Source organism: Pelophylax lessonae (assembly GCF_965119305.1).
Source record: "Pelophylax lessonae genome assembly, chromosome: 1".
Classification (NCBI taxonomy): Eukaryota; Metazoa; Chordata; class Amphibia; order Anura; family Ranidae; genus Pelophylax; species Pelophylax lessonae.
The window spans coordinates 525,015,717-525,033,079 of NC_138768.1; the positions used below are offsets into that span (position 1 = coordinate 525,015,717).

The 17,363-nt window shown below is 42.7% G+C and overlaps 1 protein-coding gene across 1 annotated transcript in view; it reads left to right on the forward strand.

Annotated features, from left to right (window-relative positions):
• The window catches only part of DNAH6 (dynein axonemal heavy chain 6), a 473,665-nt gene that overhangs the window by 342,907 nt on the left and 113,395 nt on the right, over positions 1 to 17,363 (forward strand). Inside the window, exons 57-58 of the mRNA XM_082248007.1 lie at positions 6,430 to 6,594; positions 16,358 to 16,425. Coding sequence (XP_082104133.1) covers positions 6,430 to 6,594; positions 16,358 to 16,425 — 233 coding nt within the window. The remainder of the gene's footprint in view (positions 1 to 6,429; positions 6,595 to 16,357; positions 16,426 to 17,363) is intronic.

The following is a 17,363-nucleotide window of genomic DNA, read 5'->3' on the forward strand; positions in this document are numbered from 1 at the left end:
AGAGCCCTTATTCCTTTTTTCTTTTTTACAATATGGATAGTAGGAAGATGACAGTGGGTGGGATAGTAGGAAGATGACAGTGGGGATGAAGATGACAGTGGGTGGGATAGTAGGAAGATGACAGTGGGTGGGATAGTAGGAAGATGACAGTGGGTGGGATAGTAGGAAGATGACAGTGGGGATGAAGATGACAGTGGGGATGAAGATGACAGTGGGGATGAAGATGACAGTGGGTGGGATAGTAGGAAGATGACATTGGGGATGAAGATGACAGTGGGGATGAAGATGACAGTGGGGATGAAGAGGACAGTGGGTGGGATAGTAGGAAGATGACAGTGGGGATGAAGATGACTGTGGAGATGAAGATGACAGTGGGGATGAAGAGGACAGTGGGTGGGATAGTAGGAAGATGACAGTGGGGATGAAGAGGACAGTGGGTGGGATAGTAGGAAGATGACAGTGGGGATGAAGATGACAGTGGGGATGAAGATGACAGTGGGTGGGATAGTAGGAAGATGACAGTGGGGATGAAGATGACAGTGGGTGGGATAGTAGGAAGATGACAGTGGGGATGAAGATGACAGTGGGTGGGATAGTAGGAAGATGACAGTGGGTGGGATAGTAGGAAGATGACAGTGGGGATGAAGATGACAGTGGGTGGGATAGTAGGAAGATGACAGTGGGGATGAAGATGACAGTGGGTGGGATAGTAGGAAGATGACAGTGGGTGGGATAGTAGGAAGATGACAATGGGTGGGATGGTAGGAAGATGACAGTGGGGATGAAGATGACAGTGGGTGGGATAGTAGGAAGATTACAGTGGGTGGGATATTAGGAAGATGACAGTGGGGATGAAGATGACAGTGGGTGGGATAGTAGGAAGATGACAGTGGGGATGAAGATGACAGTGGGTGGGATAGTAGGAAGATGACAGTGGGGATGAAGATGACTGTGGGTGGGATAGTAGGAAGATGACAGTGGGTGGGATAGTAGGAAGATGACAGTGGGTGGGATAGTAGGAAGATGACAGTGGGGATGAAGATGACAGTGGGGATGAAGATGACAGTGGGGATGAAGATGACAGTGGGTGGGATAGTAGGAAGATGACATTGGGGATGAAGATGACAGTGGGGATGAAGATGACAGTGGGGATGAAGAGGACAGTGGGTGGGATAGTAGGAAGATGACAGTGGGGATGAAGATGACTGTGGGGATGAAGATGACAGTGGGGATGAAGAGGACAGTGGGGATGAAGATGACAGTGGGGATGAAGATGACAGTGGGTGGGATAGTAGGAAGATGACATTGGGGATGAAGATGACAGTGGGGATGAAGATGACAGTGGGGATGAAGAGGACAGTGGGTGGGATAGTAGGAAGATGACAGTGGGGATGAAGATGACAGTGGGGATGAAGAGGACAGTGGGTGGGATAGTAGGAAGATGACAGTGGGGATGAAGATGACTGTGGAGATGAAGATGACAGTGGGGATGAAGAGGACAGTGGGTGGGATAGTAGGAAGATGACAGTGGGGATGAAGATGACAGTGGGGATGAAGAGGACAGTGGGTGGGATAGTAGGAAGATGACAGTGGGGATGAAGATGACAGTGGGGATGAAGATGACAGTGGGTGGGATAGTAGGAAGATGACAGTGGGGATGAAGATGACAGTGGGTGGGATAGTAGGAAGATGACAGTGGGGATGAAGATGACAGTGGGTGGGATAGTAGGAAGATGACAGTGGGTGGGATAGTAGGAAGATGACAGTGGGGATGAAGATGACAGTGGGTGGGATAGTAGGAAGATGACAGTGGGGATGAAGATGACAGTGGGTGGGATAGTAGGAAGATGACAGTGGGTGGGATAGTAGGAAGATGACAATGGGTGGGATGGTAGGAAGATGACAGTGGGGATGAAGATGACAGTGGGTGGGATAGTAGGAAGATTACAGTGGGTGGGATATTAGGAAGATGACAGTGGGGATGAAGATGACAGTGGGTGGGATAGTAGGAAGATGACAGTGGGGATGAAGATGACAGTGGGTGGGATAGTAGGAAGATGACAGTGGGGATGAAGATGACTGTGGGTGGGATAGTAGGAAGATGACAGTGGGTGGGATAGTAGGAAGATGACAGTGGGTGGGATAGTAGGAAGATGACAGTGGGGATGAAGATGACAGTGGGGATGAAGATGACAGTGGGGATGAAGATGACAGTGGGTGGGATAGTAGGAAGATGACATTGGGGATGAAGATGACAGTGGGGATGAAGATGACAGTGGGTGGGATAGTAGGAAGATGACAGTGGGGATGAAGATGACAGTGGGGATGAAGATGACAGTGGGTGGGATAGTAGGAAGATGACAGTGGGTGGGATAGTAGGAAGATGACAGTGGGGATGAAGATGACAGTGGGTGGGATAGTAGGAAGATGACAGTGGGTGGGATAGTAGGAAGATGACAGTGGGTGGGATGGTAGGAAGATGACAGTGGGGATGAAGATGACAGTGGGTGGGATAGTAGGAAGATTACAGTGGGTGGGATAGTAGGAAGATGACAGTGGGGATGAAGATGACAGTGGGTGGGATAGTAGGAAGATGACAGTGGGGATGAAGATGACAGTGGGGATGAAGATGACAGTGGGGATGAAGATGACAGTGGGTGGGATAGTAGGAAGATGACAGTGGGGATGAAGATGACAGTGGGGATGAAGATGACAGTGGGTGGGATAGTAGGAAGATGACAGTGGGGATGAAGATGACAGTGGGGATGAAGATGACAGTGGGTGGGATAGTAGGAAGATGACAGTGGGGATGAAGATGACAGTGGGTGGGATAGTAGGAAGATGACAGTGGGGATGAAGATGACAGTGGGGATGAAGATGACAGTGGGTGGGATAGTAGGAAGATGACAGTGGGGATGAAGATGACAGTGGGGATGAAGATGACAGTGGGTGGGATAGTAGGAAGATGACAGTGGGGATGAAGATGACAGTGGGTGGGATAGTAGGAAGATGACAGTGGGGATGAAGATGACAGTGGGGATGAAGATGACAGTGGGTGGGATAGTAGGAAGATGACAGTGGGGATGAAGATGACAGTGGGTGGGATAGTAGGAAGATGACAGTGGGGATGAAGATGACAGTGGGGATGAAGATGACAGTGGGTAGGATAGTAGGAAGATGACAGTGGGGATGAAGATGACAGTGGGTGGGATAGTAGGAAGATGACAGTGGGGATGAAGATGACAGTGGGTGGGATAGTAGGAAGATGACAGTGGGTGGGATAGTAGGAAGATGACAGTGGGGATGAAGATGACAGTGGGTGGGGGATGGTAGGAATTTTACATACACCCCCTCCCCAGCTTTACACACCCCTCCATCTCCATACACCCCCCCCTGCTTCACACACCCCTCCATGATCATCTCCACCCCCCCCCCAACTTTACACACCCCTCCATCTCCACCCCCATAGCACCATACACCGCCCCTTGCAAGTTAGTACAGTATTATATTAGTTATAATCATCATCACAGACCTTCAGATTCAGATGTTGCAGAGTGGAGACTGGAGAGAGCTGTTCCCGCCTCCTCTCCTCCGTGTACTGTACAGGAAACACACAGGAAGGGGGAGGGGCGGGTTCAGTGCTCGTCTCTGCTCTCACACACAGGCAGCTGGGGAGAGAGATCAGCTGCCTGTGTGTTTGTGTAACTCGCTGAGGATCGGGGGAGCTCCGGTCTCAGCTCAGCTGCGCTTGACGCTCTCCTCTCTATATACATACAGGGGGCCCCTGCTCCAAGTACCAAACTGGGGGGGATTTCTCCATACCTGTCCCCCCCGCATTTTTTCCTGGGGGGGATGTGTCCCCCCCATCCCCCCCCCGGTTCCTACGCCCATGTTATGAAGGGATATGATGCACCAAGTACAGTTAATGGCAAAACCAAAGAGCTAACTTATTCTAAAGTCTAAATCATCTATCCTCTCTTCCTTCATAAATCATAGATTTACCAACAACTATATAGTGCAACTATCCAATCAATTTATATCAAGCAATATACAGCATCACACTACACAACTGTGATAAATCTTAAAGTGCACCTATCCCAAACTAAGGACCTTGAAGTGAACCTCTGCTCAGATGATACACACTAAAGTATTTACAGATTCTAAACAAGCATTGAAAGCACTTTAAAACAAGCCCATATTCATCTTTGTATCTATAAACATTGTGGAGAACTGAATTTGCAAAATTTGTAACTCAGGCAGTTTGTTGTTCCACAGAATATTGGTAGGCTACCAGCATTTTTAAATAAATAATCAGAAGGTGTTTCCAAGCTGTTAGAAGCTGACTGAAACCACATTTTTTTGCAAAAAGGAGAAACATTTAAAAATGGGACTTTAGTGGCAACACTAGCTGATGCAGTAAATAGACATTCTGATAATATCAGAAAGTATAAAAACATAAATCTTTATTTGTGGCAATATAAAAACATAGTATATAGAAAGAGGTACAGGCTATTTATTTAACTTCACATTCTTGCAACCATGATTATTTTGGTGTTTCCACTAATTGTGGATCACCACTGGTGTGGTCCCCAGATGGTGGACACCCAACGAGTTTCGAGTGCTATTTTTCTTAGTCTTCTTCAAGGGAATACAAATACCAGAAAGGGGAAATATATATATTTTAACAGAGTGTATAATTTATTATATTTACCCAATTGGTACCTGTTGCAATGTAGTATAGGGTTATTACAGAATAGCCACAATTAGAAGTCAGATAAAAACATGAAAATATATCCTCAAATAGCCAACGGGGGGGGGGGGGGGCATGGGGGGTGGATGGGGGGGCGTGTGGAGAGGGTGGGGGGGCAGTGGATTCTAGCCAACAACCTGTGGACCACTGGGGTCTCTGAGAAGACACACAATATTTAGCAAGTCTAAAGACATCAAAACAAAAAAATCAAAAACTATTACTCATGTTGTTTAAGGGATAGATAGGAGAATTGGTCTACAAGTAATCGTAAAGATATATATATTTATAAAGACTTCTTACTTGAATAACAGACTAGTGTTGTCCAAACCGGTCCTATATACAACAGGTAAGTAGTTACTGCTGTTGTAGCAGAAGGGTGAGGCCTTTAAAGATTTAAACAAGGGGAAATAAAAAAGTAAAAAATATACACAAAAAAAAAAAAGCTTAAGTCATTTGTTGTGAACGTCTTACCTTATGCCTGCTGATGCCAATAAGTGGAAACACCAAAATAATAATGGTTGCAAAAATGTGAAGTTATATCAATAGCCTGTACCTAATCCTATATACTATGTTTTTATATTGTCACAAATAAAGCTTTGCATTTTTATACCATATGATATTATCAGAGTGTCCATTTACTGCCTCAGCTCGTGTTGCATTTTTGAGAGTTTCTCCTTTTTGCATATATATATATATATATATATATATATATATATATATATATATATATATACACATACCGGTATGTTGGCAACCATAAGCTACTGCTAAAAAAAACACTTGGAAACCAACTTTGGAGTCTTTAACTTAATAAAACTTTTAATTAGTTCACTGTTACCTTTGGAAAGCATTGCATTGAGGCTTCTTTAAGAAGTTCAGGCCTAAAGCACAGAATAAAGATTCAATTAACACCATATAGGGAAGTGTCCTGTGATAGGGGGTTCTTGTCTTTCTAGGACACAAGGGGACTGAGATATGACCCTGTTAAGTTATTATGTGATTCCATGCTAGTAATTCTGATGGAGGACCAAAGCCAATGTCCATTCTACGCTTGATCACATCTGCTTGGCAACAGCACAAATTGTTCCCTCTTAAGATGGCATAAAACAAATACAACAAAATGCTAAATGTGTTTCTGATGACTGCAAATTATAGAGGCCTGTTGGTTGTTGTGTGTCAGCGTAGCTATTTTCTCAGAAAATGCAAAGTATTAATAAAAGCATTTCATAAATCAGTTGCCCTAAGCTGCACTTTATGGTCCTGCAGATTGTTTGCTCTCTTAACATACATAATTCAGTACTCATTACTCTGAAATGAATTGATTGATGTTTGAAGGAATAACATTATGTAATACCCAGGATATTTTAGCATTACTGAAATATCGCACTAATGACCGGTGGTCTTTTATGTAGAGAACACATCTATATAATGAACACTATATATGTGAAAATAAGTATTGAGACTTTTAAAATACACGTTACAAATGGATAACATAAAAACCATATAACAATATATCCTTAACAGAATGTATTAGAAAGAAATATTCCATAATACAATTAACTTTTCTAAACTGAGCTTAGAATTTGTACATATATAAAGGTATATATTCTACATTAATTCACAAAGTGTTCAATAATCATGACTTGAGCTATGTATGACTCTGTGTTTTTTAATTAAAGCTGAAGGAAAGCTTAGATCCTGCTCTGGAGCCAATTCTTCTGAAGCAGACCTTTGTGTCAGGCGGTAGAATGCTAATTCGCCTTGGAGACTCTGACATTGATTATGACAAGAACTTTAGGTTCTATATGACGACTAAAATGCCAAATCCGCATTATCTTCCTGAGGTAAGAAAAAACAGCCGTTCCACATTTATCATTGTGATGCTGACTCGAGACGTTCTGCAATTATGTTGTCATAACACTGTCCTGCAGGTAGTCCCCAAAATATGTTATTAAAATTAAAAGTTAGGCAAGGTCATGGTGATTAATCAAAGCTTACAAAATTCAGTTTTTAGTATAGCTAATAGTGACTTAAAGTAATGCTATCATTAAATTATTGGGGCTGTCATTGTTGACCTGTTTGTGAAAAGGTTAGTCGATTGTTTTTTAAGCTGACTCACTGACTTTAATAATGTCACTGACCAGGGAACAGTGTGCAGATTTTAAAGTCAGAGAAAAGTCAGAAATCCTTATCTACAGTCTCATTCAAGGTCAGTGATATAAAGTATTGAGGGAAAAGCATCAGTATGACTGCCAGGGAACTTACATTTTCAGAAGGGAAGATATATATTGTGACAGCTACCATTGCTGCAGCTCTACACTAAGGAGTATGAAGTGAGATGGACACAGTTAGCCAGGGAAAAGATGTAAAGCATTGAAAAAGTGGGGTGTTGAACTCACTACCTGTTATTAGCATTTGTTTCTTACTCCAGTGGTTTATTGTTGCCATAGTATTATAACCTAGAATTGCTGTGCTAATTTTCATATATATATATATATATATATATATATATATTTGAGGGGGTGGTAAAAGTATTTATAGGCAGGGCTTAAACTATACCTGTACATTACCAAGGGCAAAGGAACAGCTTTAATATTCTGTACTAGCATATACTTACCTTTCTTAGTTGTTCATTACAAGACACAGTACGAGGGCCACTTTGTATATTTTACAAATATTTGCGAGCTAAAAAAATCTGTTTTAATAATGAATGAAAAAATGTAAATGTATGAATAAGGGGTGCCCAGCAGAGCCCCCCTCCCCCTTACATCAAAGAGGGCCCAACAGAGTGCCCCCCTCCCATCCTTGTGTGCTTAGCAGAGTTTCCATTACCTAAAATCTTGTAGGGGGCTAGATTTTTCCCAGGAGCCCTATAAGGACCTCTAGTCTTAGACCAATTCAGTTACCTGCAGGTGATTGGACTCTGGCAAACATGGCTGTAAGTACAGCCCCAATGTAACCCCTCACACTACCAGCAAGCCTCACACCACCTGGTGTGATTCTGTCCCCGAAGACCCTTCTGAGCTGTGCATACCAGTAGGATGAAGACCTGGATTGTTCCACTATCTGTTTATCTGTTGCTGTGATTGCAAGACACCAGGGTGAGTCGGGGCTATGCCCCATCTTGGAGCTGAGGCCTTTGTTCCTTATCGGTTTACCATAGGACGATGGCCTGTGCCTTTTCTAGCCGAACTGCAGTTCCTATAAAGTTATCAGCTGTTGTTCCTATTTTAAAATTGGTGCTTATTCCCTCTTCAGTATTCTGCACTCCTGCAAGGGTCCAAGCGCCCTGTGCACCTGCGAAACACACTTCTGATGGAGATTTTTTTTGCACAAATGCATGCCATTTTTGTCTCTTGGCCACACGATTGGCTGATGCATCTACTCCCGCTGGCCACTCAACAAAGCGATCCTTGAATTTTCATGGTTTCCACTGCCTACAGAGCACAGGTCCTAAGTACCCCTGTGGGTTAAACCCTCTCTGCACATGGAGGATCATGGGTGCCAGGGGAATGGGTCAATGGGCCAGATCACACTCAGTTTAGCTTAGGGGGGTCTGCAGCATCTCCCCTAATAGTCCTGATTAGGATTGTCCTGAGCTCTGTCATTATTTTGCGTCACTAGTTTATACCCTTTTTGGTGGCCTCCCTAACTCTTTCTGGCATACCCACTTCCTCCTGCCTTTCCAGAGAAGTATTTTCAGCTCTATGTATGAATTTGTGGGTAGGTTAGCTGCCCTGTTGGAGGCGTCATATTGTGGATATCACAAGATGACTCCCTCTGACTCTCCTCGAGAGTCCATCTTTGGTTCTCCTCTTACAGCTTCCATGCTTAGGAGGATACCCAATCTTCCCCAAGCTTAAGGATACTATTTCACCCATCTCTAATGCAATACGCACATGCCCTGCCCTAGAGCAGCCCGTGTGTTGACCTGACAAAGGTCCCCAGCCTTAGCTCCCTAATGCCTCGGCTGGCCAAATCATTCCCTGTAGCTTCTGGAGCCTGTTTTGTACAGTGACTGGCCTTACACTGAAAAAAATCATCATCCCTTCAAAGTGTTTTGCTCATCAATACAAAAATGAAGAGTGGTTCCTGAAGAAGTGGACCATTCTTGTCATTGACCCAGCTATTACTGACCTTAACAAAACCCTAATGGTCTCTGTTGAGAATATCCTTGATTTTAAGGACTCTATGAAAACGAGGGCACATTTTTATTTTAGCTTTTTTATAGCTCTGCTATACAGTCTGCCATATTTCTGTCTTTTCTTCTGGGTCTTGTTCGCTTTTATTGGCCAAGCAGGGATGACATAACCACTGCGCATGCACAGGACTGCAGACAGCTTTGGCATTGGCAGATTTTTACAATGAACTGCTCACTCTACAGGGATGGGCAGGAAGGTAAGTAACTTTAAAGGATAAGGTCACCTTTTGTAACATGTTACATGTTACACCCGTTTTCAGGGTGTAACATGAAACATGCTACTGTTGCAGCAGCCCCCGCACCCCACCCCAATCCCCAGTTTTGATAGCAAGCAGAGGATCTTCTCCCCACACCTGTTGTCACAATTTTAAAAAACCCTGGCTGTGTTGGGCATACCCACTTGGCTACATTATTCATTCACAGAGGTCTGTGAATATGAGAACTACAAATACTGACAACCGACTATAAAAAATAATGTGATGTCAGCGCTCAATTGGTCAATTAACAGCTGCGTGCAATCACTGTAAATATACAAACACTCATATATCTGATACATGGTGAGGGCTGCATATATATATATGGGCACAGCAGGTTATATTTCAGTGCTCCTGATGATGTACATAGCGCGAAATGGCCGTTTTCTGAGTCCATGGCGGCACTTTATGTAAATGTCTTTTGCTCTATGCTTCATATGCACTTTATGGACTATTTGCTTCAGTTGCACTTTACTTAAGGTCCAGCCACCAGTTCTCCATTCAGAGTTTGGCGGTTTTCTGATGTGAGTCAAAGTCACTTGTTTTTATTTAAATTTTGAAGTGTGAAGGGGGGTGCTATAAAGGGGATGAGGACAGGAATGTGAAGGGGGTTGCTGTAAAGGGGATGAGGACATGAATGTGAAGGGGGTGCTATAAAGGGGATGAGGACATGAATGTGAAGGGGTGTGCTAAAAAAGGGGTGAGAACAGTTATATGAAGGGGGTGCTATAAAGGGGGTGAGAACAGTTATGTGAAGGGGGTGCTGTAAAGGGGGGTGAGGAAAGTTATGTGAAGGGGGTGCTATAAAGGGGATGAGGACAGGAATGTGAAGAGGGGTGCTATAAAGGGAATAAGGACAGAAATGTTAAGGGGGGCTGGGTACTGCAGTGTGAAGGGGGGTGCTATAAAGGGGATGAAGACAGGAATGTGAAGGAGGGTGCTTTAAAGGGGATGAGGACAGTTATGTGAAGCGGGTGCTATAAAGGGGATGAGGACATGAATGTGAAGGGGGGTAGTATAAAGGGGGTGAGAACAGTTATGTGAAGGGGGGTTCTATAAAGGGGATGAGGACATGAATGTGAAGGGGGGTGCTATAAAAGGGGTGAGAACAGTTATGTGAAGGGGGTGCTGTAAAGGGGGTGAGAACAGTTATGTGAAGGGGGGTGATGTAAACGAGGTGAGGACAGTTATGTGAAGGGGGTGCTATAAATTGGATGAGGACATGAATGTGAAGGGGAGTGCTATAAAAGGGGTGAGAACAGTTATGTGAAGGGGGTGCTATAAAGGGGGTGAGAACAGTTATGTAAAGGGGGTGCTGTAAAGGAGGTGAGGACAGTTATGTGAAGGGGGTGTTATAAAGGGGATGAGAACATGAATGTGAAGGGGGGTGTTATAAAGGGGGTGAGAACAGTTATGTGAAGGGGGGTGCTATAAAAGGGATGAGGACAGGTATGGAAGGGGGTGCTTTAAAGGGGGTAAGGGCAGGTATATGAAGGGGGGTGATATAAAGGGGATGAGGACAAGAATGTGAAGGAGGGCTGGGGACTGCAATGTGAAGGAGGGGTACTATAAAGGGGATTAGGACAGGAATGTGAAGGGGAGGGGGGGGGGTGATATGAAAGGGGCTGAAAACTGCAATTTAATGTAGAGGGTAATAAAAAAGGGGGCCGCAGACAAGAATGTGAAGGGGGCTGAGGACTGTAATGTACAGGGGGGCTGAGAACACTGATGTAATAAAAAGGATAGTGATGTGAAGAATCTGAAACTAGGTTCACATTATTGCGTAATGCATGTAGGCGGCCCATTTATTTCAGTGGGCTGCCTTATAAGCGAGAGAGAGAGAGAAAACGAGAGAGAGAGAGTGAAACAGAGATTCTGTATTGGCTGCCTTGTAATTAAAAGCTTAGGTTTTACAGAGCTTACCACAAAGTTTACCTATCAATACAGAGAAAATCTTGACTGTACAGTAAGTGTTAGGCAGTTTAAAGACTATTTAGCATTTTATGCTTTATTTATTTAGAGTTTCTACTTTTTTTTGTTCATTAGTTGGACTTTGCAATAAAATGCAAGGCCCACTTATATTCCAGCCCATCTCAGCATATATAATTGCCGTGTTATAGTCGAATAAACAACCTGTGGTTCGACAGTTAAAAATTAATTTACTTACCTTACTTACCTTCCAAATCTTATGATAAAACACTTCTGCATAGTCCTGGAGCATCTAATCGCAAGCTTTTGGTCACTCAACAATCCCATAATCTCAGTAGAAGGACCATAACATTAACATGTCCAGTGAGGAAGCAAAGGAGGGAGGGTTGGAATGTAATAGACAGATCTTGCATTTTAGTGCAAGGTTTGATTTCAATAATGCATACAGTATGTCTAATGCGGGGAACACGATACAACTGGTTGCGGAAAGTTGGAAACTTAAACTGTCTACCAGCAGGCTATCTTCCAGAGACAGAGAAAGTAAGGCAGCCGTCATTACACTGTGTACATATCATTTGTGAAAATAAGTATGAAAAAACCTTGAACTGAAATTAATTTTGAGCCTAGCTTGTTAAGTCAATGTTGTGCTTTGTGTATAATAATCCAGTCAGTGTTATTAAATATAATTGATTTGGAAGATTATATGTATTTACAGCAGCCTGCAGCAGCCATTGCTTCACTGAGTTGTCAGATTGTTATATTTGTATACGAATATTCTTCCCCGAATAGATGCACTGACCTTTTTAGTGGAGTCACACATGCTCATAGACAAATATTCATAACCATAACTGAAAAGTTGCAAAAATAAATTAAATATCTTCTGGTGTATGGCAATTGCAATAGATTTCAGCTAAATGTTCAGCTATGTAAATTGATTATATTTTTATTAGGGGAATTTTCAATGATTTGTTCTACAGTCAAACACATAAAACAATTTGCACTGATGAAAATGAACAAGGCCCTAGCTCCCATACTACAGGAGTTTAATCATAAAATACATTGGTGATTATTTATATGACTTAGCGAGCATTACTTGGTTACTTGCATTTATGCGCTATCCTGTAGCACACATGTCAAGCACAAGGCTCGTGGGCGGAATCCGGCCCTCCAGGTCATTTCATGTGGCCCTCACACCTCTCCTGCAGCTGTGTCCTCATCTGTGTCTCCTCATCTCCAACCCCACCTTGTCTCAGCAGTCAGCAGCAGAGAGGACAAATTTCCTCTGCCAGATCCTGCTCTTCTCTGTCCAGCTTCAGAAAGGTTTGTCTCTGCCCTGTCCTCTCTCAGCAGTTGGCAGCAGAGAGGGGGATAGAGCTCCTCCTACAGATCCTGTGCCTCTCTATGTAGCCACAGCATCCCTCATCTCTGCCTCCCCTAGCCCCAGCATTCAGCAGACTCTGCCAGCTAACTCTGGCCCTCCTTCAGACCCTGCACTTTCTGCTTCCCAGCTCCCCCTCCAGCTTCTTCCTGGCAGCAGCAAGGTAAGGGGGTTGCACTATGATGTAAGGGAGGGTGAGAGACTGTTGACTTCTGATGTTGGGGGGGGAGGAGGGCTCTTGACATCTAATGTAAGGGGGTAAGGGTGGGTGCTCTCGAAATTCAGTCTTAAAGATACAACTGGCCCTTTGAGGGCAACCAAAATACTGACGTGGCCCGCAATTAAATTTGAGTTTGACACCCCTGCTGTAGCATGATGCACAATGTATAAGCAGATGATGTTACAGTCAGGGTGAATGTCAGGAACCATAAACCAGGCAGAGACAGAAAATGCAGTTAAAATCACACCATTAATGTAATAGCAAATATAGCAACAGTTCAGGAACGTGGTCAAAAACAGAAGCCAGGGTTGGGAAGACAGAGCTGGTAATCAGACGAGCCAGGATCAGGGAACCAGAAGTCAGTGTTGTCAGGAGCCAAACATTAGGAGCAGGAATTAGAAGAGACTTCAGCAAGGCCAAGTCATACACAGGAACGCAGCAGGAACACACTGGAGATGTTGACCACGGGAGGGCAAGGACCTAAAGAGTTTTACCTCCTTAATCAACAGGCCATTTTATGAGATACGGCACTGTGTTACTTTAACTGACAATTGCACGGTTGTGCGACACTGTTCCAAAATAAAATTGATGTTCTTTTTTTTTCCCACAAATAGAGCTTTCTTTTGGTGGTATTTGAGCACCTCTGCGTTTTTTTTTTTTTTTTGCGCTATAAAAAAAAAGAGTGACAATTCTAAAAAACAAAAAAAAAAAAAAACAATATTTTTTACTTTCTGCTATGAAACATCTCCCAATAAAAAAAAATAAAAAAATCAAATTTTTTCATCAATTTAGGCCAATATGTATTCTGCCACAAATTTTTAGTAAAAAATCCCCAATAAGTGTATATTGATCGGTTTGCACAAAAGTTATCACATCTACAAACTAGGGGATAAACTTATGTAATTTTTATTTATTTATTTTCAGTAATGGCGGCGATCAGCGATTTTTAGTGGGTCTGCGACATTGCGGTGGACACCTAACTGGCACTTTTGAAGGGACCAGTGACACTAATTCAGTAATCAGTGCTAAAAATGTGCATGGTTACTGTACTATGACATTGACAGGGAAGGGGTTAACACTAGGGGCGATCAAAGGATTAAGTGTGCTCCTTGGGAGTGCTTTCTAACTGTATGGGGGTTGTACTCACTGGATAAATATAGAAACCTGTATTCCTAAATTGAAGAAACACAGGATCCCTGTGTTCATCATTGACAGAACAGTTCTGCCTCCATGGGGAGCGATCGCAATCGCGGGACCTGCTGATTGGCTCCCTCTCTGGCCAAATGGCGCACGTGCGCCCCTCAGCAGAGCGCATGCACCCCCACTATCTGTTACAAGAAGCGACGTACAGGTACGTTGTTCTGCGTAATACGGCCAACCTGCGGCTGTAAAATTACAGCGGCTGGTCGGCTGGTGGTTAACCACTTAATTACCACTCCACTTACATTTACTGCAGCAGGGCGGCCCTTAAGCTCAAAATCACGTACCTGTACGCTCTGAGGACATTTAGAACAAAAGTAAATCTGTTTTTCACCCCCAAATCAAGAAGAATGTTTCAATTTAAAGACAAAACCAGAATATAGGATACGGTCATTATACCCAAATGTGAACAGGTTTTCATCAACAGAAGGGCTCTAGGGGGCCCGCGCGCGCCACTGGACCCGCTGATTAGACACAGCGGGAGACAATTAGCGGGTCCGGAGGCCGTGATCGTTCAGGAGAATGACAGAACTGCGATCTGCCTATGTAAACAAGGCAGACCGCTGTTCTTTCAGACAGGAAAGATTGCGTGTTCCTAATAATCAGGAACACAGAGCTCTCTCTTCCTGCAGTCAATCCATCCCCACACAGTAAGAAAGCATTTCCTCGGAGCACACTTAACCTCTTGATCGCCCCTGATGTTAACCCCTTCCCTGCCAGTGTCATTTATAAAGTAACAGTGCATATTATTTAGCACTGATCACTGTATTGGTGTCACTGGTCCCCAAAAAGTGTCAGTGTTAGATTTTTCCGCCGTAATGTCGCAGCCCCACTAAAAAACGCTGATCGCTGCCATTACTAATAGAAACTATAAAAATAAATAAAAAGTCCATAAATCTATCCCATAGTTTGTAAACACTATAACTTTTGTGCAAACCAATTAATATTCGCTTTTTGGGATTTTTTTTTTTTTTACCAAAAATATGTAGCAGAATGCAAATTGGCCTAAACTGATAAAGAAATTAGATTTTTTACAATTTTTTGTTGGATGTGTTTTATAGCAGGAAGTAAAAAAAATATTTTTTTTCAAAATTGTCAGCCTTTTTTGTTTATAGCGCAAAAATTGCAATTCGCAAAGGTGATCAAATACCATAAAAAAGCTCTATTTGTAGGAAAAAAAGGACATCAATTTTATTTCGGTACAGCATCACATGACCGCAAAATTGTCAGTGCCGTATCACAAAAAATGGCCTGGTCATTTAGGGGGTAAAACCTTCCGGGGCTGAAGTGGTTAAATAGCCAAGAGGGGCTGGCTGTAGGCTGGACTAATAAGGCAGGCAATGGTAACCAGGGGAGTCAATGTGGAAACAGTGAATGGCTGGTAATTCACAGACAGCTGAGCAGCCTTTGTGCACTGAAATAAAGAGCTGCTAGAAAATAGCAGGAGCCCAGCCCTGACAGTGAATAATATTAATAGAATGAATGGTGTTGTGCAATGCTTTTGCAACTAAAGATCACCCTTATAGCTGAGCCCATAGTTAAAATGAAATAACAGTTGTGTGGCAAATAGCAGATTACATGCAAACCAAACCATTTTTCGGAAGAGCCCACATATGTACTGCTGTGTTCTCTATAAACATTTCTCATGCATAAGTGACTTTGTCGCCTTTAGCAACAGATTATACATGCTCTTGTCATTTTCACTACAAAAACAGAACTGAATTCTGGCTACTACTATAAATACAAATAATGTCATATGTCTCACATACTATGGGATTATGTTATGAAAACCTGATCACATTTGGGTATAATGACCGTATCCTATATTCTGGTTTGTCCTTAAATTGAAACATTCTTCTTGATTTGGGGTAAATAACAGATTTACTTTTGTTCTAAATGTCATCAATCAGCTCAAGGCCCACTGAAACCTGTGTACCATGGCTGCAACAGCTTGAAGAAAGGCTGTCCTGACAGCTTCCTCCAGCTGCAGCATAAGGCAGCTTTAATCAGGCTTGACCACCTAAATAAGAACAAAGGAGCCCTACAACCTGTACTGCAAAACAGAACCACTGAGCAGAAACATGTGACAGAAATGGGGATCAGCACCACTGAACCTAAAATTAATAGAGAGTACATGAAAGGGTTTTTAATATCATAATATGTATAGTAGTGGTATGCAGCAATTTATAGCAACTGAAAATCAACTCTAGAAAGAATGCTCTAAGACGTGGAAAGTTGATATCTGATTCCTAATTGGTTATTATGTATCAATGTTCACTATTGACCTTACTTGCAATGTTGTCAAAGGTTATACATGTATTTTTAGCTATATTTACCAGTTGTTTCCTGTATATACAATATAGACACTTTTTTTCTGATATTTCAAAATACCTTTGCCTTTCAATGTGTATCTTTTTTTATCTAGGTGTGCATTAAAGTGACCGTAATCAATTTCACTGTGACCAGATCTGGCCTTGAGGATCAGCTGCTAAGGTAACTTAGTTTTACATATACCTTGAGTCCAACCATATATAAAAAAGATTTGCTTTACATTCTTAAAACCCTTATTCCCATATTTGATCCAGAGGAAGCTAAAAAAAAAAAAAAACATATTTCAATTTAAACCATCATTATAGGGGGTGTTTATTTTAGGTAGCTTAATAAAAAGGCACCTAAACCATTCTTAAACCGCAAGGCATCTGCAATCTAAAGATTAAAGCAGAACTCCAAAAAAAAAAAAGAGAAAATACATCAGATATGTTCATTTTCTAGACAAGAAAAAACAAGGGCGCCAGGTTGAAAGTGGAAATTTGTAAAACAGCATTTATTCACGAGCACTTACATAAAAGCAGGCCAACGTCAGCATGCAGACAATCAAAAGAATATCCCCAAGCGTGATGGACTGGAGAGTGACGTTGGAGCCAGTGAGCCAGCACCGAATGTGCCGCTGTGTACCAGGGGCGGAGGTGAGATGATGCAGGGCAGGGTCCGAACGCACCTACCCCGAGGCATCAGCGGCGCGGTGCCGGAAGTCGGCAATGACATCACTGAGCACTGCCGTTTCCTCCACGGAACCCGGCAGAGGACCAGACAAGCAGTGGAGAGGGCGGGCCGCAACGTCGTTTCAGAGGATCCACCTCCTTTATCATGTTCATTTTCTAAGCTTTTTAAAATCTACAAAACAAGCAACAAATTGAAAAGCTGAAATACTTCTCATTTTCAATTACCCTGTGGTCAAGAAAGATTTGCACCTAAATTGGTAATCTGTATAACTGTTTTAATATTCTGCATTGCACAGCAGTGCATTCACTGTTTATATTTTTATAAATGAAAATATCAGAAATAATGGGGTTGATTTACTAAAGGCAAATAGACTGTGCACTTTGCAAGTGCAGATGCACTATTTTCCACAGGGCTTAATGAATGAGGTA